Source organism: Magallana gigas, chromosome 4, assembly GCF_963853765.1.
Source record: "Magallana gigas chromosome 4, xbMagGiga1.1, whole genome shotgun sequence".
Lineage (NCBI taxonomy): Eukaryota > Metazoa > Mollusca > Bivalvia > Ostreida > Ostreidae > Magallana > Magallana gigas.
The window spans coordinates 49,955,585-49,982,137 of record NC_088856.1 but is presented as its reverse complement, the minus strand read 5'-3'; the positions used below and the strand labels follow the sequence as shown (position 1 = coordinate 49,982,137).

Sequence of the window (26,553 nt, the reverse complement as noted above, 5' to 3'; positions counted from 1 at the left end):
GCCACATTAATGAAACATAATTTTAGAAACGGAGGAAACCAGTGTGCCTGGGTACAACAGATAACAAGACTCGTGATAAACTGTCCTTGTTCTTGTTCTGGAAGGATGTCGACTCCATTGAGGAAGTTATTAAGTATGTGTCGTCTGTGTAGATACATTGTGTATACATCGCCCTTCTAAACACTCAAATCTTCATTATAACTACAGTACTATAGTGTGTATACAAAACACAGTTTATACATTATTTGGTGGTCTGTTGTAAGTGTGCGACGTGTTCGGTTATTTCATTATGTAGAAGAATAAATAAATAAATTTGTTAAGTAATAAACCAGCTTAATTTAAGAAATATGAAATGTAGAACATTTTTAATTTTGTTTAGTCATGTAAACATTTAAAATCATTGTTAGTCTAGTATACCGAAGATATCTGATCATAATATTAATTATCCATTGAATGGTAAACTGTCTTGATAGTTGAATTCAAGTGCATGTTGATTTGGTAGTTTTGTATGTTTATAAATCCACACCCTTAAACATACCTATAATAAACAGTTTAATCAATTAGAGGCAATAACTCAAAAGCATTTTTCAATTAAAATATATTAACCGTTGTTTGGCATTTCGACGATTCGGATGACGTTTAATATCATTTTTCCGAAATTAATTTGTTTTAAGGATATAGAAAACAGGCATGATTTTTTTTTGGGGGGGGGTGCTTCCTTAAAAGTAAAAATACAAGAAATAAAACAATGTTTGCCTTATAAATGAATTTTCACTGGCCGATTGTTCTGTTAACAGGGTTCAAATACAAAAAGTGTATACAGTAAAACACGGTTATAACGAAGCGCCAGGGACGGGCGATTTTGCTTCGTTATAAGCGTAATTCGTTATATCTGTCAAGTTTACATCATGTAATATAGTCACGGGGAATGAAAATCACTTCGCTGTAAGCGTCAATTCATTATAAGCGTGTTCGCTATAACCGTGTTTTACTGTAGATGTCTTAACAAAGTGTATTTTTGTTGATGTGCTCATTTAGGAATAAAGAAGGAAGTAAAAAAAGCACAGTCATTTGAATTTAAGATTCATTACATCATGGCGATATCTCATGTTTACATATGTAAGTAAACGTCCTTTTCTCTCTCAGTCTCTCTCCATCTCTGTCTCTCCATCTCTCTCTCTCTCTCTCTCTCTCTCTCTCTCTCTCTCTCTCTCTCTCTCTCTCTCTCTCTCTCTCTCGTGGGCACATACACAAACACACACACGCTTGGCGCGCACACACAGCACTTTTTGAACCTAACTCTTTAACGATTTCGTTTATAAATGTTTCTCCTTTACAAGGGTGGAGTTGACCGAATAAATCTTTCTTTGAAGGATTTTTTGTGCACGTGATGAATTGATTACTAGTTTTTTTTGTAATTTTTTTTATAGTAAAGCAAATATATTAAATTTTTTTTAAAATATCAAAATAGAATCAATTGTTCTTTATTTCATCTAAAAGGTACTTAGTCATCATATTATAGTTAACAACTAAATCTGATTAAATCTTAATTTGCCTGATTTTTTTTCTAATCCATTTGGCAGACGTGATAGCGATTCCATACTAAGGAATACACATAGAAAAATATGACTTGTTTAACGTAAATTGTATTAAACGGTATAGGAAAAACATTATCAAATTTAAATAACCACAATTATTATTTTGTAAGCATGTATTTTGTGTGTTTATCATAAGAGTTGCTACAACCTAAATTCATTTTTGTAAGTAAGGGATCTTTAGTGGTTATTTGACATTTATGTGATGTGATGATGAAGTGTTCCGTTTAGAGTCCCACTTACCTCGTTTACCCTGACGACCGTACTCAGGTGAATATCTTGTAGTTTTCAGCACGTGTCAATTACTGTTAATCAAAATCCACATGGTACAATTTACGATATAAGATTTTTTCCGGTTTGTACGACCCTTAAATTTCCGGAAGCTCATAATTACACTAATTAGGTATGTGAAAGGGAATTTTATGTATTTCAACTGTTACAATCAACGTTATTTCTTATTTCTTAACAATACAATAGTTAAATCTGAAGTTATTCACACATGTGTTTTCAGCTGTACCGTCTCTTTCATATAAGCAATCTGTATAACAGTGCACAATATTAAGAAAATTCTGAGCGGTTATATTAATTCTTTGAAAATTTAGCAAAAAAAAAACAATTATAAAGGTACATGTAAATGATAAAAACTGATGATAATGAAGGCAGCTGATTTAACAGTTTTTTGCATATAAATCCATCATATATAAATGCGGGTTACTTGAAACATACTTTACAAACGAACGAGCGATCGATAGATAGATATTTCTTTCAGAGTAGTAAATTATTTGTCATTTGTTTCTTTGACACTTAAAACATTATAACTAACCTAAAAACGTTTAATTGAAATAAAATGTTTAATTTCTTTTTATAGGCAATATAAGTGATTGTAATAATTATAATATATGAATTATTATTTTTTTTAAGAATGTAATATCATGCACATTACTCAATTTCTTGGCAGATACTTTCGGACTCAATTGACAAAACATCTTTCGAAACACAAATTTTCTATAGTTAAATTCATTGTAAATCTAAAAAATATGCCGATTGCTTAAAACAATTTGATTGTTTTTACTCTCTGATGTCTTCTTCTATACTCTCATTTATCATTCTTATGGTATTATATCAATGGTTTACAATTCACAATTATTAATATTCTAATTCATCAAGGAATTTGTTTAACATTGTAGACACATTTGCGATTTTGGTTTGTAATTCAAACGCTCAAAATATCGAATATCGGTGAGTATGTAGAGTAAACATTTCTCATATTATCATCTGTTTGGATGTGGTTGGTTCAAAATGAGACATAAAAGTGAGATGTTTTAGGACACCAGATTCACTTATGTGGCCTTTTGCAATTTGTTTTCGTCCGTCGTCGTCCGTCGTCGTGCGTCCTGTGTTAACAATTAATGTTTATCTTCTTTTTAAAAACAGGGCCAATTCTTTCCAAATTAAGTATGATCCATTTTGGCGTACGTGGGACATATATTGTAAATGTCATAACCTTTGTCCCTGAATGCAGGGCAAAAATGGACAAAGCTTGACCATGCATTTTTCAAAGATCGTCTCCTCTACACCAACAGGTCTGAAAGAAAACCCGAATTCAGAATTATGAAGACCAGGAAGCTCTCTACCAAATTGTTAATTTCATGTACTCGTGGTTGGGGTTTGACTCTAGGGCGGGGTCAACATAGTCATATTTCATGGCAGTATATTTTTTAAGCTTCGGAAGCGCACTAAAAACCTGTTAATATGGCTGTTCCATGTATGTTTTATATCCCTGACTGAGAGCGTATATAATGATTTTACAGCGACGATACACATATATTTCATTCAAAAATACATCAGTATGAATACGAATGTAAGCAATGAAGGCTTATTTTTGGATATCGTCGGTCCTATGACACACAAATTGGGTGCAGAAAAATTATCATACCGCCCTAACGCGCGGTATTCAATTTGTCTGCACCGCACCGGTGTGTCATAGGACCGACGACATCCAAAAATATGCATCCAATGCTTAAGCATCATTGAAATGATAGTCATTTGATCAGTGTTTTGTCACCCCTAACTAGATAACATCAATACTTTGTCATTAGCGTGATTTGAGATCGTTTCTAACGCAAACATGTTAATTACTTTTCATTTTGTACTTCTTAAAGTATCTCTCTGATCCTATCAATTTAAATGGCATAGAGAGATGATTCAATGAAATGAATCGATAAGAAAGGAAAATATTTTGTTACGTGTACATTTTTTTTTGCCAGAAATATGTGTCTCGAGTCGGTTTCAAAATTGTGGAACTTGGATGCAGATTACAGGTGTAAATTCAAAGAGAGAGAGATTAGGAATTTCTTGCAAAACGGTAAATTTTAATATTATTTTTACGAAGAGGTAAGAGGCAAGCTTTTTATTCGTGTAATCTTATGTGTGTTTCATTGTCAAAAAACTTTACTTGAATTGCTGATTTTTAATTCAAAGTAACGTCAAATTCCACAGCACTTTTGTCATATGCATGTTGTTAGTTTTCTTTCTTTTTGGGACTCGACAGCACTTTACAAAAAATACCCATGATTTTCCTATACCCATATCTGTACTAAATGGGTTTTGTAAATACATATCTTGTAACGAATTTCACAGAAATCAAACTATACGTATAAAATAAATGATTTATTTTTAGCTTACCGAGACGAAGTCAGGGGGAGCTTATGCTATACCCTCGGCGACGGCGTCGGCGTCCGGACCTGGTTAAAGTGTTTGTTGCAGGTCCTGTAGCTAAGCTATTACTTGTCCTATCTTCACCAAACTTGCATGGATGATGCATCTGGACCTACTTATGGACTTGAAAGACTTGGATGCTGAATCTGAGTCCTAAATGTCAGATGCTGGAGGAGGTTAAGGTTGTTGGACCAGGTTAAAGTTTTTGTTGCAGGTGCCCTTTGATAGCAATATCTTAGCAACTGCTGGTCCGTACTTCACCAAACTTGCATGGATGGTGTGTCTTATGATACTGATGCAACAGGCAGGCTTGGATGCTGAATCTGAGCTATAGGTTACAGATGCTGAAGGAGGTTAAGGTTTTTAGAGCTGGTTAAAGTTGTTGTTGCAGGTGCCCTCTGATGATTATATCTTAGTTACTACTTGTCCTTACTTCACCAGACTTCCATGGATGTTGCGTCTTATGATACTGATGCACCAGACAGGATTGAATGCTGAATCTGAGCCATAGGTTTCGGATGCTGGAGGAGGTTAAGGTTTTTAGAGATGGTTAACGTTTTTGAAACAGGTGCCCTCTGATGATTATATCTTAGTTATTGCTTGTCCTAACTACCCAGACTTCCATGGATGGTACGTCTTATGATACTGATGCACCTGACGGGCTTGAATGCTGAGTCTGAGCCATAGGTTTCAGATGATGGATATGGTTAAGTTTTTTGGAACAGGTTACATGTTTAATAGATAATAGTACTATTTCAAACTTGCATAGTTGATTTAACTGTAATATGAATGAATCCCAGAGGAAGCTTCAGATGCAGAGCTTGATCTTCATTATCAAAGATGCTAAAAAATATATCTTAGTTATTACAGGTCCTAACTTCACCAAACCTGAATGGATGGTGTGTCTTATGATACAGATGCAACTGACAGGCATGGATGTTGAATCGGAGCCATAGGTTGCGGATGCTGGAGCAGGTTAAGGTTTTAATTGCTAGTGCCCTCTGATGATGATATCTTAGTTATTACTGGTCTGAACTTCACCAAACTTGCATGGAGATGCGTCTTATGTATACTGAAGCACCTGACAGGCTTGAATGCTGAATCTGAGCCATAGGTTTTGGATGAGGTTTAGTTTTTTTGGAACAGGTCACATGTTTTATAGATGATAGCTTGCAGAGTTGATTTAACTATGTTATTAATGAAACGCAGAGGTCAAGATTCAGAGCCTGATCTCCATTATCAAGGATGCTAAAGAAATCTCCTACCTCACTCAAACCTGCTCGATAGATAGATGTGTTTGTTGATGAATGTTATAACATGATTCCTATGATGTAGTATTGTATGGTTTGAAACAATATTGTTTAATATGATACAATATAATATCATATGTAATATTATAAAAAGTTATATGATACGATATGCTATTGTATAAATTTTTTGGTTATTTTATGTTATCATATTGTAACATGATATCGTTTTGTATAGTATTGTATATTATGATACAATATTGTATAATATTATATAAATAGTGCCTGTTTAGGAGGGTAACAGTTGAAATTGACACCCCTTAGAAAACCATTGTCAACCGACGCGAAGCGGAGTTTGACAATGGTTTTTGAGGGGTGTCAATTTCAACTGTTATCCTCCCAAACAGGCACTATTTATTTTGTTATACTGAATGCCTTAATTTTTAAGAAAATTTCACTTCTTTTATATAGGAATAAAGTGAATTCTACAGCGAACCGTACGCGCATAATTTTCGCGAATGTAACAATTTTTGATGTTACCCGTTGCTTAATTCGTTGCTAACGCTGAGGGTAATAGAAAGGATTATGAACTGCGTCTTAACCAATCAGATTTCAGTATTTAACATGAAATTATAACAATATATTGTATTATTCATTCATTATTTTATTACATGATACTATTACATAAGATATTGCAAAATATAATATTGTATCCTATGATACAATATTGTATATTCTATAATATTGTATCATACGATATTGTATAATATGATATTAGTTTCTGTAATATAGAATTATATCACATGAAATTGTATAATATTATACTGTAATTTTATATAATATCGTATCATACAATATTGTATAATATGATATTGGTTTATGATATGATATATTATCACATCAAATTGTATTGTATGATATTGTAAAATATATTATGGTATCATATGATACAATTTGTATAATATAATGTTGTATTATATATTTTACTTTATCACATAATATTGTATCATTTGATACAATGTTGTATCAAATTATATTGTATCATATGATACAATATCATATCATGTTTCAAAAATGATACAGTATCATACAATAGCATACTTTATTATACAATATAATATATGTTTCAATGTTATGATGTATTATGTAATATGATATTGTAATATAATACTATATTGTTTTATATTTTATGATATTGTATTATGTGATCAAATACAATTATGTATAACACAATACAATGTCATATCATACGTTACAATATCATATCTTATCATTGTTTATTATGGTATTTTATTGTTTTATATGATATATGTTGTAAATATGATAGGATGCAATATTTAATCTTATATTATTGTATTGATTAACATATGAACATATGATTATCATACAATTTTTTAACAGATGATATACGATATTGTGTCAAAACAGAATCCATGAATATCCAAGATCATAAAGTATGATTTTCATTTAATATGATAAAGGTGGTCTCATAAAGGTGAAGTCTCATAAGGGTGATGTCTCGTCTCGGTGAGCTTTGTAATCTGTGATTACCTATGTTTTTTTTTTATATGCAGTGATATTATCGGTATTAATTATACCTGTATTGCATCGTATTTAACATATATTTTAACCGAGCGTCCAGTTGAGTTACACCTGGATTTAGTTGCACGATTATTCCAAATAACCTATATGCCCTCTGTTATCCAAAGATAATTAAATAAATGTGTATGATTTGTATGGAATAAACTTTAACCTAAAAATGAACTTTTCTATTCCTTTTACAGCAAATACAACCTGTCCCAAAATGTGCAAATTCACGATGTCAAATTTGAAATCTAATGGAGCACGTGATTTGAAAATTAAACTTTTATTTAATAATGTCAGCAACAATAGAGTGGTAGATGCTTGTGCAAATCGAAGTCCAAATCAGGCATTTCGGGAATTATATATCAACTGCTCATCTTGGAATGAAGGTAAGGTTTTACATTACACAAAACCTTATTGTCACATACATGTACATGTATACATGTGTTTATAATCAGCTTTTTATAATTATGCATTTAAAAATACCATTCTCAGTCTATAAATAGCATTGAAACATACTTTACAAAAGGAACAAGTAAAATCTACTGCATGATAAAGGGATAATATTGATACAGTTTGCAACTTTTACGTTTCACACCCAATTGAGTGGTCAGTCACACACAACATAGTACAGACTATTTCGAAACCACTAGCGTATGTGCTGTAGTATTTGTAATAATTATTGTTAATGGTTGTTTGAAAGTCGATTTCTGTTGCAAAATATCAGTTTTTTCAATCGACTATTCGTGCAGAAAATATGCAGGATATAACATTAATTAATCCAAAACCAGCGCAAAATTTTGTAGGCCGTAAATAGATAGCAACTGTTTCACACTGTAGCTCCCCGGTCGTCAGCAAGAGTTTTAGTAAACTCAGGTTACCCTTTGCTGTCTGTGTTCGTCCGTCGTCGTGCGTCACGCGTGAACAATTTTACATTTATAACTTCTCCATTTTTGGCGTGGATCATGTCTATGGAAAGAAGAATCTAAATTGTGAAATTACTTGCTCTACCACCTACCGGTGCGCTACAGGCGGGACAAAATATGCAAAAAAGTCAAAATTTCAAAAATCTTCTCTACTTCCATGCATGAAAGGAAAAAACTGATTGCATTGTTATGTCCATGAAGCCCTCTACAAAAATTGTAAATCTATCTATCTATCTATCTATCTATCTATCTATCTATCTATCTATCTATCTATCTATCTGTTAAAAATACATGGTTAGGATACCCATGAAGCCCTCTACTAAAATTGTGCAATTCATGACCCCTGTGTCAGGAGTTCAGGCCATTATGGCCATATGGTTAAAATGTTTTAAATCTTTGAAAGTCTTGTTCTTTACTCGTATATCTATTTTTTAAAACTAAATGCATAGTTACAGTGTATGATGCCCATGAAGTCTTATGCCTTTCTTATGAAATGCATGACCCCTGGACATGGGTTTATGCCCTAGTGTGGGGCAAATATAGTCATATAGTGAAAATGTATTAAATCTTAAGAAAATCTTCTCACTTCCACACATGTGGGCAAAAAATGAATGCATTGTTATAATGTTCATTAACTCCTTTATCTAAATTGTGAAATTCATGGCCCCTGGGTTAAGGGTTCAGGAACTAGGGGGGAGCCATTATGGTTTTAATGCATATAACGTTTAAAAATCTTCTTTTCTACTACCACACATCTGTAAGAAAAATTGACTTCATAATTATGTATACCAGGGAGTCCTTTACTAGAATTTTACATTTAATGTCCCAAGGAGTATGGGTTTTGACTCTTGGAAGGACCAAAATGGATGTTTAGTGTTAATAATCCAATGTTTAAAAATTATCTTCTCTACTCCTACAGACCTGTAAGAAAAACTGAATTTATGATTTTGTAGACAAGGAAGCTATCTACCAAAACTTTAAATGTCATGTACCTTGAGGTAAGGGTTCTGACTCTAGGATGAGGACAAAATGATCATAAAGTGTCAATGCATTTAATGTTTGTCTTCTTCACTTCAGCTGCTATTGAATAAAAATTGTCTGCATATTAAGAAAGAAAATAAAGCCATATATCTAAGTTTTATAGTCCATATCTCCCAATGTAGGGATTTGAATCTAAGGTGGTGCCAAAACACTCATACAGTGTATAGGGTAGGGGTTCTTAATGCAGGGTGTGGCCAAAATGGTAATTTACTAATAATATATATTGTTTATTAACGTCAACTGACACAGAATAAAAATTGACTCCATATATAAAAAAAAAAACATTGAGTAATATTTCATGTCACCTACATGTAAGGCAAGGATTATACCTGGGAGGGGGTATATTTTTGTCTTATTATTTTATTCTGCTCAGGAATATCAATGAAAGAAATCAATAAATTGTCAAATATAAATAAGAGTAAGAAATGAGCTGTCTATTCAAGTTAAGAGGTTGTGAAAGCATTTTGAAAGAGTTTAAAGGTGGGGAATAAATGAGTCATCTTCCCTTTGCTTATCAATAATGGAGTTATCTCCCGTTGCTTGTTGATATTTAGCAATTATTCATTGAATATAATGTAATTATAAAGAAATTCTTTGATCAAAAGAGTTATGCAAGTATTTTTATCATTCGAAAGCAAAGAAAAATGTTTTTGAGCTCTCTAAATAAACAAAAAGTCTTTTAAATAGTAAAGTAATAATTGGCCAACTAACATCAATAATACATGTAAAACTTTTTTGGTATAAATGCCAGATAGTGATTTTTGCTAATGATGATTGAATATTCATATGGAGAGTTTCTGTCTGCCACAGGGGAGAGGGATGGGAGGTTGTTTAAAATAAAACATGTTTTTCAGCCGCCTTGATTTGGTTTATTTAAAAAATCATACACACATAAAATATATCCTGAAAGATTTTATATACTTTTATTGTTTCTGTCATAGCTTTCTCATCCCCCATATCCTAAAGAAAAGACGGATTTTCCGAAATATTTGAAAATGCTCTCTTGCCATTGAATGTATTAGGATTTCTACTTTTTAGCTCTACTTTTACAGTTTTTAACCACTAATGTAAATTCTATCAAACTTGGTACAACGCATTCTTATAGGAAGGGATTATTAAATGATTAAAATTCAAGGCGATTCAGTTAAAAAATCATTTCTAGAACCACTGCACCAGAAATACTAATATTAATACCATAGCATGTATATAAAGTGTGGATTCATAATCCATACAACCATGACTGACTCCCCTTGAACCCCTAGAGGGATTTAAATCAATTTAAATATAAAAAGAAAATGTTTTAAAATTAATTTTCAAGAACGACAATGCTACATTTTTATAAGTTTTTAATATTTTTAAGAAAAATCCTTTGTTATATTATATTCTTTGAAGTTCTTGCTTTGGCTTGAAATAGATATTTCGTTTATTAAAGATATTGTTGAAACATTCCACAAAATCATCAAAATAATCCACCTTTTTGCTAATCAAAATCGATACAAAATTTAGGGTAAATCCGTATGTTTCCCAAGCACTATTCACATTGGTACTTATATTCTCAACCAATTTTATGTGAAGTACTTTAAAATTGTGTTGATCTTTTACACGCGCCAAGCTGGTTTTTACATTATTAAAATTTCTTCTTCATTTGTTTACACGTAGCAGGGAGCGTCTCAAAACCACTAGTTTATAAATAGTCTTTAGTAAAACGAAGCTCTAAAACTGTCGATTATTTGATACTGAATTTTATTATGAATGAATTCTGTACGTCTAGCAATAACGGTTACATCTGTGAAAAAGAAACACGCCGTTTTATTACTGGTTTGATATAATTCAATTTAGGATGCATTCCCTGAGAACTATCGACAGGAATGCAGATTGGGAAGTCAAAATTAATTATGACGTCACATTGTATAAAGTACAGATAAGTCACTTTCTGCACATTGCTGTAAAATCAGTCGTGAAGCCTTAACATACCCGCTTATTGAAAGTGTTTGAAAATATTCGTCTTTTCAATCCTAGAATTTGTGATATTACTATGCAAGCATTTTCGATTGTGTATATTGTATAAAAAATAAAGATTGTTTCTAATTTGTGGCTGTGTGACAAAAGTAAAATTATTTCGAATTTGTGACTACGTGACTAATACTTCAGCCATCAGAGGGGTTCAAAGTTTATCAAAGAAAAACATAGAGATTATGTTAAAAAATCTTTTTATCAATGATTTTATTAATTCTACAATTTGTGAAACTACGTTTTAATACCTCAGATACTGTAGATTCTAAATTGTTTAATCCATGACCCGAAGATCCCAAAACCAATATTGAGGCTCCAAGAGAAATTCGAAGATTAACGGAAAAAAGTGTTTTTATATATATGTAGATTAAAAATAATCAATTGAAAACCATGACCTCTTGACCAATACAGTGCCCCGAGATGGGTTCAAAGTATTGATATCCAAGGTATAAGATTGGTTAGTTGATGCATCTTACATGAATGTAGATCATGATGCGAAAAACTTGGAATCTTTTATACATGTGTATATTGTTTTAAGGATTGCGAAATCTTGTTAAATATGAGCATTGTTCTGCGTTTCTTAAAAATATTTTAGAGGAGTTTCACTTTAAGATAAGAGAAATGTTGTTCAGATGAGCAATGTGGCCCAAGGGCCTCTTACCTCCGGATATTGAGTCTACCTGTATTTTATAAACGCGTTATATATAACTTTTTTTTGCCTCTGTGTATATTTTATATATAAAATTACAAGGAATAAAGTAAGGGTGAAAATCTAAGCGTTAAAAAGTTTCAGTGTTATCGTCCCCCTCATCAGCAAACATGAAAAGTTGCTATCGTCCTCACAGTCATCAAATAGGTTTATAATACATATAAAATTAACTCAGCAGTATTGAAAGTATCTCATTGAAATCCTATTTTTGGAATGAATTTAAAACATATTAGCAGTTTACGATATTATATACAGGGGAGTATGGAGTTTACGAAGGGGGTTTTGGCTCGGCCTGTGAGGATAGTAATGGGCTGTGTGACCGTATTAAAAATGTGTGTGTCTGTCATTGTCAACAAGGATATACAATGGTGGAAAATAATTGTAAAAGAGGTAAGATTATAAGTAACAGAAAGTAATAAATTGATTTTTTGTCTTAATTTACATTTCACAAGTTCAAATTTTTATTAATCAACTTGTATATTCTTCTTCCGTTAATGATATAATAAAAATTAATAACTTACACATGTGAACCTCTCATTTCATAGATTAAGCTTGATTGATATTGCCCATAATCTTGATGCTAGCTTTAATCTTCTTTATCTATTGTATATATCTAGTATATTGGTAACGTAAAAGTTGTGTAGGTCTATGTAAAATGCTCCGTAAAGTAAAATCATGCATTTTTATAGTTGGATAGTCTTACCTAAATATTGGTACAAACAGAATTATTTTACTGCTGATATAAAGATGGGGACCTAAAATGTCCAGTAATTTTATTTGTTTCACATGCCATTTTTTGGAAATATAGGGCCACAAACAGAAATAATTATTTTCCTTAAAAAGTTTCTAAAATTTGACATGGAAATTGATAATTTAAACAAGTAAAACAAATATTGATAGTTTGAACATCATTTAGCTATGATTTTTATACAGTATGAAGTTGAACACATGTAGTCACTATAAAAGTAAAATCTAATTCAAAGTTTAAAAATGCTTGCTTTACTGGTGTCTTCAAAGGCCAGTACATAATGAACACAACAACATGTGTTACAAAATTTTGGAGCAATCAAAATATAACGGAAATAAAAAAAATATAGTTATGTCATCTTTCCAAAACTTTGCATAAAAATAGATCTACATTTAATGTCTCATTTAAAGGCTAAGCAAGAAGGGGTCACATCTCAAAAATTGGTGACTGATATAGCATGAAATAAACTAATTTGAGGCCAAAACTGGAGTTAATTTTTCCCTAACTTCTATGAAAAATAAGCTGAATATGCCAAAATTTATCGATAGAAATATCAAAATATTGTTTAAATATGTTTTTTTGAACATCATGAATATATCGTAATACACAAACTATCTAGAAGCTTAAGGTTGGTCTACGCTAAAAAATTCGGAAGCTTATATTACAGAACTCTAAAACTATTGAGTTATGATAATTGTTCATTTCCTTCTTGAAAACCTTCCTCCACAAAAATAGTCCCCTACTAAATTCTGTAAAAATGTAATTTTTTAAAAAACAATTGTATTCAATTAGTCTTATTTGGCACTGTAAAATATTAATGTACTACTATACTAGACCTATTAGACCTTAAGGTCAAGGTCTAGTATATGAATCCAGAGTGTATTTTTGGTGCTAGAACCATTATGACGTCATAATTGGTTTGAAGAATTTTTTTCCCGTTCTTTACGGCTTTAAGATCAATTCTATGTAAGAATCAAAGATTTATGAAAGGGCCTGGCCACACATAGTCACCAATTTTCCTTATATTTCATACATTGACACACCTACATATGTAGGTGTAAAACGCAAAAAACCACTAAAGGTTGGTTGCTAGGGGTAACCGTTGCCATAGTAATCGAGGCTAAAGATGGAAAAATAGCAAAATTTACCTACTTTGAAGCCATATTAGAAGGTTTTGTCCACTAATTTTACCTATCAAAGACGTAAATCAGCCTTTGTTCTTTTTTCAATTATTTACGTATATCAGAAAATTGATGGAGAAACCAATATTTTTGAAATGTCACCATGGAAACCGTTACAAATTTTTGAAATAAGTTTTTTGCGGTTTATTATTAAGCCGAAATGGGAAAATGTTAATTCTTTACATCCAAATCAATGTCCACGCTATATATATTTTATTATGAAAATTAACTTCCCTTGCTATGGCAACAAGGCCAAAAAAAAAAAGAAAAAATTGAGAAATTGAAGATGTTTTTGATATGCATTAATTCGCAATTTTATAATTTTTTTTGCAACTGATTTAGTTGGAACTTGTAAAATATATATATATTTTCATTTTATACCGCGAAAGCTTTGTTATGCAACAGAAAACTGTTGTTGTTATGGAAAATTAAGTTGCGTAAAAACCACAGAGAAATTCTTATTTTTTGAAAAGTCAAAAAGTTATTTTAAATAAATTTCCCATTTTTTCAAACGTCGTTAAAGTTAAGGACATACTTTATTTTTCACTTTTTTCACTTTTTTTCTCACCATTTGATTTTTTATATTTATTCATTATTAGTGAATAATATCCATTCAAACATGCATAAAAATATTATAATTTTCCTTATTTTTTAAGCTTTTTACCATAGCAACAGTTCTCAATTTTCACATTTAAATTCTTAATTGCACAATTATAATAGTGTTTTTTCCAAAAAAAAATCCAAGATTTGCACTATTTAATATTCAAATTAAATGAAAAAACTATTTTAAAATTTCTGTTTAGTAACCATGGAAAAGCTCTAAAAATATGCGTTTTTCCATGATTTTTTTTTTATCTTTTGAATAATGACAACTATTTTTAATAATGTATTCTACCCTGGAACCTCCAACTTTTGCACATTTGTCAATTATGATCTTAAATAAGCTTTAAAATGCCATTTTTACATCTTTACCCTCGGTTACCATGGCAACGGGACAACATAGCAACAAAGAAATGGTGTTAGGCATTTTTACTCACCAAAGTCTATCAAATTGTCAAGTATGAAAAAAAATCCGTGGCTATGCGTGGCCACTGAATTTTGATTTTTACATAGAATTGATCTTATTCTGTAGAAAAGTAAACAATTTCTTGACATTCAATATTAAATCATGGAAAAAGTAATCCCGATACCTATATTTAATTTGACATCATCTTAAAGAGGAGGTCTAGAGCTGTTTTAATTCAGTTTTTGAGAGACTGTAGTCATTCTATATATATTTCATTAGTCAAAAATTGACAAAACTCCGAAATTTGTTTCTTTTTTTTTTTTGCATATTTCATTAAAAATGACAGTTTAAATTGATTTTCCATTGTGTTTACCAAAATTTTCAGCTACTAAGGTACACCCTATCAAACAAGCTATTGTTATGGGGCATCATTGAAAGAATATATATGTTAATTCTTATAAACCTGTAGGCACCTTTCATTTACTAGATCTTGACCTTAACAAGCAAACCATGAATTGGAAGAACCGTCACGGTATAAATTCGATATACAATGTAACGCTCCGACTGTTGCGAATTTGTTTTATCCAAGCTATTTGATTCAAGTACATTTTGTACAATTATAATGATTTTATTTTTATTTTGTAACTGAAACTGTATTGTTTAGCAAGCTTTAAGGTGGAGTTACACATCATAACAAAATGGCTGACATCTGATCGAAACACCATTTTGTTTTATTAATTGAAAGGATTTTATCAACAGTAACATATAACTTACCCTATAGCCGAGTGGTTGAAATGTCGGGATTGTTATCAGTACATCACGAGTTCGAATCCCGCATAGGTTTTTGTTGTTACTTACTGAATTGAATTTTAGATATTCAATTTTTATCCTCAAACTGCAAATGTTTCGCTTAATTGACATATGTAAAGTTTCCTTATCACAATATATTTCATAGTCAAATAATTATCTGTTAATTTGATTGACTTTTTCCAGGTGTGTTATTCAACCTTAAAGTGAATGAACCGTGTGAATCCGATACACAATGTACCGGCACCGACAATTCCAAAAACTGTAGTGGTGGTATTTGTGTTTGTCAAGTTGGATATGTATCAATCAAAAACACCTGTCATCAAGGTAACATAAAAAATAATGCAAAATATGATCAGTATTTTCAGACAGTTAAACTTTGAAACTAAAAATAAATATAAATAGCTACACACACAATTGATCTTGGTAAAATTCTGTCTCGCTTTGAGCTCTGAAACTTTGTAGTATTTTCGGGCAGTCCCTTTAAGATGAAAACCGCTCGTAAATAGGCACTGTCACACAGATACCTGGTATATAAACCATTCGATTTCGTTACACCCAATTGCACACCCGAAACTCGTGGCTGACGTGTAGAATTGCTTTCGTGGTCTTTGGAATTCATGCATTTTATTCTTATTTTATGTGTATATTCTGTTTGTAAATTATATTTTGACCAGTTTAATTGATGCTAGTATTCACCTGGCTTGAAAAAAGTGCGTAAAACTTGATGATTTCATTGCGACCGAGTAACACGTTGAGGCAAGATGTACGTCCGCACAGGTGATGCCTCTACAACAAAATACAATGTACTTTAAACTGCTAAGAGGTCTCAAGCTTATATAGGGGTTGTAGGGACAATGGTGGTGAAAGAGAAATATGGCGGACACTGCCTATTTACGAGCAGTGTTCAGCTCTAATTTGAATAACTGTGAAGATCTTCAAATAGGTACATGTGTTCAGTTATTTACTCTGTTCATACCAAGTTTGAAGTCTAAGAATTACAATTTTGTTCTCTCTTTTTTTTTCATAAAAGGCGACCTGCCTTTGAACGAGTCATGCACCTATGATAGCCAATGTTTGGGATATCCGTATGCAAGTTGTGTCGGAGGAAAATGTTCTTGCATTAAAGGATACTCTGCTAAAGATTCTTCAGTCTGTGTACCGAGTATGGTTTAATTTACATATTTTAATCATTATTCAAATCTTCAGGAGTTCTTTCATGAAGTCTAAGAATTACAATTTTGTTCTCTCTTTTTTTTTTTTATAAAAGGCGACCTGCCTTTGAACGAGTCATGCACCTATGATAGCCAATGTTTGGGATATCCGTATGCAAGTTGTGTCGGAGGAAAATGTTCTTGCATTAAAGGATACTCTGCTAAAGATTCTTCAGTCTGTGTACCGAGTATGGTTTAACTTACATATTTTAATCATTATTCAAATCTTCAGGAGTTCTTTCATGAAGTCTAAGAATTACAATTTTGTTCTCTTTTTTTATTTTTATAAAAGGAGACCTGCCTTTGAATAAGTCATGCACCTATGAAAGCCAATGTTTGGGATATCCGTATGCAAGTTGTGTCGGAGGAAAATGTTCTTGCATTAAAGGATACTCTGCTAAAGATTCTTCAGTCTGTGTACCGAGTATGGTTTAACTTTCATATTTAAATCGTTATTCAGATTTTCAGGAGTTCTTATATATAAATATATATATATATATATATATATATATATATATATATATATATATATATATATATATATATATATATTGCAGTAGGTATTTAAATAACTTTTCTAGTATTTACATTTAAAATTGTTTGAATTTTTAAAATTAAATTTGTTGCCTTGAATCAACATTTTTTCATCATCATCATCATCATCATCATCATCATCATCAGCAGCAGCAGCAGCAGCAGCATAGTCGTTCCATAAAAATTAACAAAAAACATAATGTTTAACCCTTAACACATAATTAACTTATTCTGAAAAAACAGTGTAATCGATTTCATCTTTCTAAATCAATGGATGTTTTCATTTAAAGACCAAAATTTTGTTGGCATGTCTAGATATAACGACAAGAAGTCTAAAGAAAAATATTAAATCGGTTTTTTAAGAGTATTAACGGGATACTATCAATTATTTAATAATTAAATAACGGCGATTTACCTATGGATATTCATCCTCAATTGATGTTTGAGATGAATTTGTGCACATGCGCGGGAATAGTAATTCAGAATGCAGCATGCAGCACGACATAATACGGTAAGTATGTTTATAAGGTATTGTCATTTGCTTTTTTATGAGGATTGCTGGGAATCGGTGTAAGTAACAATCGGTAAGAGCTATTTTGTAATTGACCATTATTTTCATACCTTTTACAATATATGATTATAAAATAGAACGAATATCAGACTAGCCCCTTCTGTGGTTCCTTGACTCAAAACATATACAAATTATAGATTTTTAGTATTCCGGTGTTTGCTATACAAGTTTTATCGTATTCAGACAACAAATGTCGTACCTTGCATATGAGCTTCTTTTCCTTTATGAGACTAGCAAGAAGCCGGCAAGCTCATAGTTAAACATGAAATTTAACTCAATTCAAACACGTATCCACTGCTCAAATTGGTCTCAAAAATAGGTTCTCACTTTACAACGTTCTCTGTCAAACTCTTTTTTTTTTTTTCCTTTTTTTTTTTTGCTAGTTTGCATCACATATCACATCACGTGCTTATGAATATTTCAAATTTGGAGTTTACAGGCCGACCAAGTTGTTTTGAATTTATATTGAATACTGTTGAATGCATTTGATTTAAACTGTATAATTTGCCAAACGGTGGAACTTTTATAGCTGATACAAAACCGCAAACGTTGTTTTCTTTTGAAATTTTCATTTTAACGGCATATATATATCTTTCAGTGACTAAACGCCAAGCACATAGAGCAGACGGCAACAAAAAGTCCCTGTTTGTGGCAATTATTGGCGGACTTCTTGCGGGTGTAGTTATTGTGACTGTGTCTGCATTCCTCATTTATAAAAGATTTTATATTTGTATTTTCTATTTTTTATGAAACATTTTGTTGATACTGTTTTATTTTTGAATAATAAAACGGATTTAAGATTTTTTTTTATTTTGTAGAGAAAGGAGCCGGAAATACGTTTCGAAAACCATCAGTATGATACAAAAGGAGTTGACGACAACGCAACGCCACTGAGAGAAACTAAACAGGTAACGCTACAGTAATACACTAATTAAAAAGATAAAATGTCCCGAGTATTTGATTTTATCAAAGAAGATATGGGTGTAAAATCCCAACACATGGTCGGACAAGCTACTGAAAAAATAAAGTATCAATAAATCTGATAGTTTTTTAAAATCATTTTAAACAATATGTATTTAACAAATCATTTATTTTTAACCTGTAGATATGTTCAATACTTGGAATATGTTGACTCAAACAGGCGTATACGTATCAAAACCTGCAAATACTGTCATTTTTAGTACTTCAATGCATTTCCTGTTGTAGAGTGGGTCTGTGCTCCATATTTTTCTAATAGTCTTAATAAGGTCTATTGGAAAACAAACCGATTTCAATCAACAAAAACTTGAAAAGATGACCCACTGTACATTAAAAATAACCTTTTATATCCCAACAATTGAACGTTTTGAAAAAATAATACAAGTCCGTTAATTCGTGACCAAAGTCACACATACTATTTAAATAACCCACTTTGTTGTGTCTGAAATGGCTCAGTGGTTGGAGTACCTGACATAAGTTAACCTTATATATCAAGGGTTTTTAGGGTTCGATACCACCAAAATAATAGACAATATTTTTGTTCTTATCTTTTGTTAAGTATATCAAAAACTGAATATAGTTAGAAAGTGTGCTTCTGCAAACTTGTATTATAATATGTTGAATAGATTTAATTGGGAAAAAATAAATTCAAAATTGTATTTCATTCCTAAACCGAATGGGCATTTGCGCCATATTATTCCCCCACCTTCTTTAAAAATAATTTCTTGATTTTATTTTGTATATATTCTAAATCATTAGAACGATTAATGATAATTGTCACTTTTGGTCTGTGATAATCGTTAATTTTTTAAAATTTTCATTTTTATACATAATCACCTGGATGGAAACACTTTTCAATTTTTTTTCAAAATTTGTTCAAATTGCTTTAGTGCTTTTACAACGTATACATATCCTTTTCATGTTTGTAAAAGCTATAAGCAAATAAGCAATTTAGCTACAAGGCAATGTTCATTTTTTTAGGAAAATGTCGCCACCAAAAGTCCTGATGACCACTCAGAAGAAACGGTAGATTACAGTCATATTCACGATGAAACAAGGATTGCACTTACACAAGATGATGTTTACCATCATTTAAACGAAGAAGAAGAAGAAGAAAAATAACAGAAACAGATCGATAACAACTACGACCACGCAAACGCTGCAGTTGGTCACGTGACAAATTTGAATGAATATAGCCTTATCAGTGACTTTTAAATGATAAAACTGTGTCGCCGACAGAAGAACAAGATGAATATTTCGTCATAAAATAAAATTTCAACAAAGATGGCTAACAACTTAAAAGTTTGTTTTACCTTTAGATAGTATTAACGTCACAAATGTTGTGTTTACTCTGGTTTGATATAGATGTATCATAAATGAACTTTCAGTTTTGCAATTTAAACTTATAGTACTGGTTTCATGCCTTTACTCCTTATTCAAATCGAAAGTATTCGTCTGTTTAAATTTTAGAGTTATTCATCCTCATATGAAACCCCATCTTGATTTCTGATTTTATATATTTTTTTTATTTTTTTATCTAATTTAATCAATCTTAATACTTTTTTCGTTGTCATATGTGTTTTAGACAATGCAATAGAATCTAAGTTCCTTTTGCTTTTAAATGTGCGAAATGTCTGAAGATTTTTTTCAAATTTCCTTTTGCTAATTGAACGTTCCAAATGCTTTGTTTCAGTTTTTCTCTTTGTACATATGTTTGCTTAAAATTGTAATATCTGAAGTTTTTTGTATCTAAATCCTCTTTATTTTGAATTGAATCATTACTTGTTGTATTTATCTTTTCCTCCTGCAAACGACGGAGATGTCAATCCGATGTTACTATATCTATTAAGTTGAGTTCACCAGATAAACGAAAGGACTAAGTGCGGTTTTATGCAATTTTTGCCCCCCAAAATCAAAGTTCTAGAAAGAGCTTTAAAATAAGGTGAAAGATAGTTAAAATCATATTAGAAATAAAGATGTAAAAGGTTATTACCACAGTAACGTCATAATGTAGAAATGACGTCATGAATATTGCATTATTTTGATAAATTGATGTTTTGTGGCAAAATATGGGTGTTTTCCGATGATTTTTCGACTGGGAAACATCGAGCGCAGGCTTGCTCAATTACCATTTTTAGTATGATATGTATAACTATCTGAAGAATAACATATGTTAAAATCGCACTTGAGCAGACCTGCGCTCTATATTTCCGAATGCAAAATATAGAGCAAAATTGAGAATATCTTCATTTGTTTGCAAATTTGCGGGAATTAGTCCTTTAGGTGACGTCATAGATAAACAGCGAGCGAGCAATGATGACTAAAATCAAGATTAAAGTTATAGGCATCCTCTTTACAATGATTTGTGAAGATTTCATTTTTATACGTTACTATTTAAAAATTGGTTGAAATCGGGGGCAGATATTTGACCATACCGCACATCGTCCTTTAATGGGTTTCTTTTTGTCAATACCAACATGAGTTAATTGCAATCCTACCTATCATCTACAAATTCTGTATTGTAGTTCATATTCAAAATATAACTAACCTAAGAACTCTATTAAAGTATTGTGGTGTGGTTTATTGAGAATTGAACATAACAATACTGGGAGAGATGTTAGTTTTATCAATTATTCGCTAAAAGGTATTTAAATTTGCTTTTATTTCTGGGCCAGGCTTTCTTCTGGCGTCGTTTACGATATAAAAATCCAACAAGAACAACACTACCCCGTATATATTGAACTTGAAATGTTATGCTTATTATTAGTTTGATCAATGCTTAAATTGGAAAGAGCTGCTAGAATCCCATGTTTCGTGTTGTTTTGATGCAACATACCGTTTTCCGTGCAAACTTTATAAATGTTGAGAAGGTTTTACATGTACAAGAGTCGGATGAGCATTTTTTTAAATTAAGTTAAGAAGAGCATATAGTTCTAGCAGCGGTTTTGATTAACCTGAGATGTTTTGCCTTCACTTGATATGTCTATTTTATTTTGGAAATTGTGGGGTAGTTTTATTCTATCACATTTTATGTTAAGGAATATATGCAAGCTATTTATAGTTGTCACGTACGAAAGCCGAGAAGGATCATTCGAGATTCGAGATTCAAAATACGAGATTCGAAATACGAGATTCGAGATTCGAAATTCGAGATTCAATATCTAAATTAACCAATCAAATCAAGGATCTGAAAATATGTATCCTAGCGACATCAAACTGTTCTAAATAAAAATCATACGTATATGCTCTTATATACAAATAAATGCTATGTTCACTTCTCCCTACCTAACTAAATAATTATTTGTACTTAATTTTACACAGAATATCTAAGTAGACTAGTAATAATGCAGTGTGCTTCGCGGATCTAAGTGATTTTGTTTGCCCTGGTGCATTTCCACCTGATGCGTTTGAACCCTAAGGTATTTCACCACCAGTAAAAGTTTAAAACCCGGGTTTATTCACCCCTTTTGTGTAAAAATGCGGTTATGGTAGAGAACTTCATAAGCGTAGCTAATTTTTTCTGTAGGGGGTCCTAAGCCAATTTAAAAAAAATTGTCCTATGTAAATTTAATAAGCTCCAATTTTCCCGAGGAGGGGGTCCAGATCCCCTGACCCCCTCCTTTCTAGATCCCCGCATGAAGATTAGTACATGTATCTAAATAATCTAAATATAAATAATTTGTCCTGTTTCACTAATAAATATAAGCATTACTTATCGTTTTTATGTATGCATACAGTGATACACTAGTACTATGATTATAAACAAATCATTGAGATATTATCACATCATACGGAATTATTAATAAATACATTTTTTTCCCTTTTCCTCAGTAAACAACTTATTATGAGTCTTACTTTTGGAATTGTTTTCAATATAGAAGGATACCTACTCTCTACAATTAAAGGTAGGGATGATAGGGTGCCAATTTGTTCACATTGCCGATTTCTTGTGCAGAGAGAACACCTTTTATTTGATTGTGCATGAATATTTCAAAATTATTTGTTGTACATGTATTTTGTTATAATTCATTCATTGATATATCAACAAGAAAGAATATGTTTCACAGCCAAGTTAAGTTTCTCTGTAGTTTCCTACCCCCCACCCCCACCAAAATTGACAATAATTACATATAAGTCATACAAATGTTTATTTTTTTGTAAGTAAATCTCTAAAGATGTAAATAAGCACTGCAAACAAAGATGTGTGTATTTAATATACTACTACATTACACTTAGCCAGATAAAATGTAATCAGGATGGAGCTACAAGGGGTGAGTGGTGCAAATTTACCAATTTGTCGCCATACACACAGAACACCAAATAAAGAAACTGTGAGTGGTGTGTGGAATGCATAAAAGTTGGCGGCAAATTATCTCAAATAATCAGTGCAAAAACCCACAAATAGGCTGTTACTTGTTACATATCCTGCAAAAACATTGATAAAAAATGTTATCGTCCCATAACATAGCCGATTAAGTTAATGTGTACATATGGTCAACGTACATGTAATTCTAATATACAAGAAGGCGGACGTATCAGGCGGGGATCCAGAAAATTAAATTTCAAAAATGATCGGTTGAATTACATTAAATGCTTTGAAAATTGTTTTAAACTACCGCACGGGTCAAAATGCATGATAGAAGCTATGTACAGTGTAATTGGAAACTTTCATTTTATATCAATATGTAGTATTACCTATTATAACAAATGAGAGTATAGCACAACTGCCACAAGCAATACATGTCCTTTACCGGCACCACCTCCCTCCCAATAAAAAATGAAACAATTGTCGTTTTATTTGCTAAAATGTGTGTGGTTCAAGATTTTTCTAAAGGACATACCCGATTAGAATTGAAAAAGAGTCGTACGTTTAAAACAAATTTTGTCAAAATTTTTAGATTCATTTGGTTATATTTTGGTCCATTTGGGTAAATATATGCACCAGCGCAGCTCTAATTTATATATAATCAGGCCATAAATTCAAAATATTTTAAAAAATTAATAGCTTTAAATCCAGTGGATGAAAAAAAGGAAAGCAAGTCGAACTCGATGAGTGCTAATACCTGTGTTGAATGAATGGTACAGTAGGATATGCGCAAAAAAGTCCCGTCTACTCTTTCCTACCCTATATTTATTGGAATATTAAATCCGATTATAAGAGTCAAATTAAAAATCAAGTACGGATATGTACCTGTTTATCAAAAGTAAAACTACTCATAATTTATCTACAGTGCATCGTTATGGAGCTACACAGAAAGTTTTATATTAATTTGCCGAGCCTAATAAAAAAAACCTGGAAAACAAAGAGAAAACAAAGTGGGGACAAAATAGCTGGCAAACTAATTAGGACTATATAGCCCCCCCCCCCCTTGAAATGTACTGAGTATATACTGAAAACAGATCATTGGCGTACAACATCCGCACACAATTTAAAGAAAATTTCATGTTTTTTTTATCATTTTCGCTAGCTAATGTAAGACATCACAAATACCCCAAACCCCCTCACAGAAAAGGAAATGCTAGGTGATGAGAGAGAGAGAAAGAGAGAGAGAGAGAGTCGATGTAAATCACAGGTGCGCTAACACCGTTAAAATTAAAGCTTGCTAGTTGGTCCGCCCTACCCTAGCTACCTCCTCTCTTTTCTCCTTTTAGAAGCTTAATTATTGTCTATATATGCTTGTAACAAATCAAATCAATTTCAAATTCTTAATCAAAAATGAATTTGACACTACAAAACTCTCTCTGTGTCTGTCTGTCTGTCTGTCTGTCTGTCCGTCTGTCTGTCTGTCTGTCTGTCTGTCTGTCTGTCTGTCTCTCTCTCTCTCTCTCTCTCTCTCTCTCTCTCTCTCTCTCTCTCTCTCTCTCTCTCTCTCTCTCTCTCTCTCTCTCTCATATCGACAATAGCATTGCCATACCCTACAATACACAATTCTTATCTGGATTTTTTGTCTTTGAGGTTGTAAATCATTATATCTTCTATGGTTTAAAACTTTATCATAACCTTTATTTTGACATGTCGATTATTTCATTGAGTTTCGTTTCATAGCTAAAACATTTAGATTAAGCAGATCTTTCTTCGCGAGCCAATTTTTACACAGTTGGGGCGAATACACTTCGGGTTAAAATTGTTCGGGGGGAAATACATACAGGGCAAACAAAACCACTTAGATTCGCAAAGCCAACAGTGTTATTTCTAATGTAATTGTTTATACTGTGTGGGGTTAATTCATCAATGTTAATTTAACCATTTTATAACCACTGTATAAGAGCTATTAAGACATTTATTTGTAGGAAAGAGCATGTACGAATGATCTTTATTTAGAACAGTTGATGTTGCTAGGATACATGTTTCAGATCCATGATTTGATTGATTAATTTAGATATTCAATCTCGAATTTCGAATCTTGAATCTCGTATTTCGAATCTCGTATTTTGAATCTCGAATCTCGAATGATCCTTCTCGGCTTTCGTAGTCACGTGATAATGCACCAATGTGGCAGTAATTACTACCCGATTTTATTGCACTGATATCTGTCTTAAAGGATAATACAAAGTTTTTGATCTTATTCAAAATAATCATTTAATTCCACGATTTTGAATATAACAGTCAAAATAAGACGCTAAATTGCCCTTATGCTTCCTTTACATCCCCGCGATGTAACCGTAGTATTTCTCGTTATGTGTTTTCTGTCAATCTTGTAATTATCATGATACAAAACAAGTAAAACGCTACAAGACACCACTAGATAAAGCTTACATCTGGAGTCTTTTTTTTTAAATACAAGATGCATATCTTAGTTAGATTTTTAAAACATTAACGAAAAAAACATTTATTTTGTTAAAAGTAAGTATTTTGTTTGTGGCATAACATAGAAAAGTTAATTATATTGTTGGAGGTACTGCGTTTATTTCGCTCTTGTGACGTCACAATATCGAACATGTCAAAACTAGTGTTTTGTCTTGTAAATCTAGTTTTAGTATAGTGAGGTTTGTCAATTTTCTCTTTTTAGTTTACACCCCTGCGAATGTTATTGTCATTCAAATTTTAGACCACGTGGTTTTATTTGACCCTTTCAGTTTCGCAGTAAAAATCGTACCTCGTGTATAAAGACTATTTCACATTAAATCTATGTTCTTGTAGTCAAATATAAAATCTAGAGGTTTATTGATTTTAAACTTTATCTTCATTCATTGGTGAATAAAATGTGTTCTAGAAATAAATGTGACTATACAAAAATTAGTTTTTGTCTGCTGTTGCAACAACTAACATGCTTAAAAGAGATCCCTCCTGAGGATTAATTTTCGATCCGCGCCTGACCTAGTAATAACATCAATAGTGAAACGGACTATACCATTTTATGCAGAATGTTCCTTGAAAATGTCTCGATATACTAAGTTTTAATGCAAAACGGACACCCATTCTTTTTTTAAAAAAACATGGTATTGCACACCACAAGCATCAAACATAGCTATGACTTTATTAAGCAACCCGATGTTTATATTTTCAGCCACTCTACACGTGGTTGTACACGAAAGATAACTCTGTTCTGAATATTATCGTTTAATATAAATAACTGCTAGATGGTGAAATAAGATATATATCTTGAATGCTTTTCCCGTTTTAACATAAATCAAAGTAGGATATGATATGAAAAACGACCAGTACTTACGTATTTTGAGA

At 31.8% G+C, this 26,553-nt stretch overlaps 1 protein-coding gene across 5 annotated transcripts in view; it reads left to right on the top strand.

The window, feature by feature from the left end:
* Window positions 1-1,001: 1,001 nt before the first annotated feature.
* LOC105340959 (uncharacterized) overlaps window positions 1,002-26,553 on the top strand; it is a 131,425-nt gene continuing 105,873 nt past the window's right edge. The window contains exons 1-11 of one of the 5 annotated variants that reach the window (XM_066082746.1): window positions 1,002-1,119; window positions 2,783-2,834; window positions 3,863-3,960; window positions 7,345-7,533; window positions 12,089-12,223; window positions 16,609-16,740; window positions 16,846-16,977; window positions 17,082-17,213; window positions 18,493-18,589; window positions 18,713-18,802; window positions 19,854-19,905. In XM_066082746.1, coding sequence (XP_065938818.1) covers window positions 1,095-1,119; window positions 2,783-2,834; window positions 3,863-3,960; window positions 7,345-7,533; window positions 12,089-12,223; window positions 16,609-16,740; window positions 16,846-16,977; window positions 17,082-17,213; window positions 18,493-18,589; window positions 18,713-18,788 — 1,068 coding nt within the window. In that variant the 5' untranslated portion in view covers window positions 1,002-1,094 and the 3' untranslated portion in view covers window positions 18,789-18,802; window positions 19,854-19,905. Of the gene's footprint in view, window positions 1,120-2,782; window positions 2,835-3,862; window positions 3,961-7,344; window positions 7,534-12,088; window positions 12,224-16,608; window positions 16,741-16,845; window positions 16,978-17,081; window positions 17,214-18,492; window positions 18,803-19,853; window positions 24,147-26,553 lie in introns of those variants that run through there. The other 4 variants (XM_066082743.1, XR_010713344.1, XM_066082745.1 and 1 more) reach the window with 4 other exon arrangements.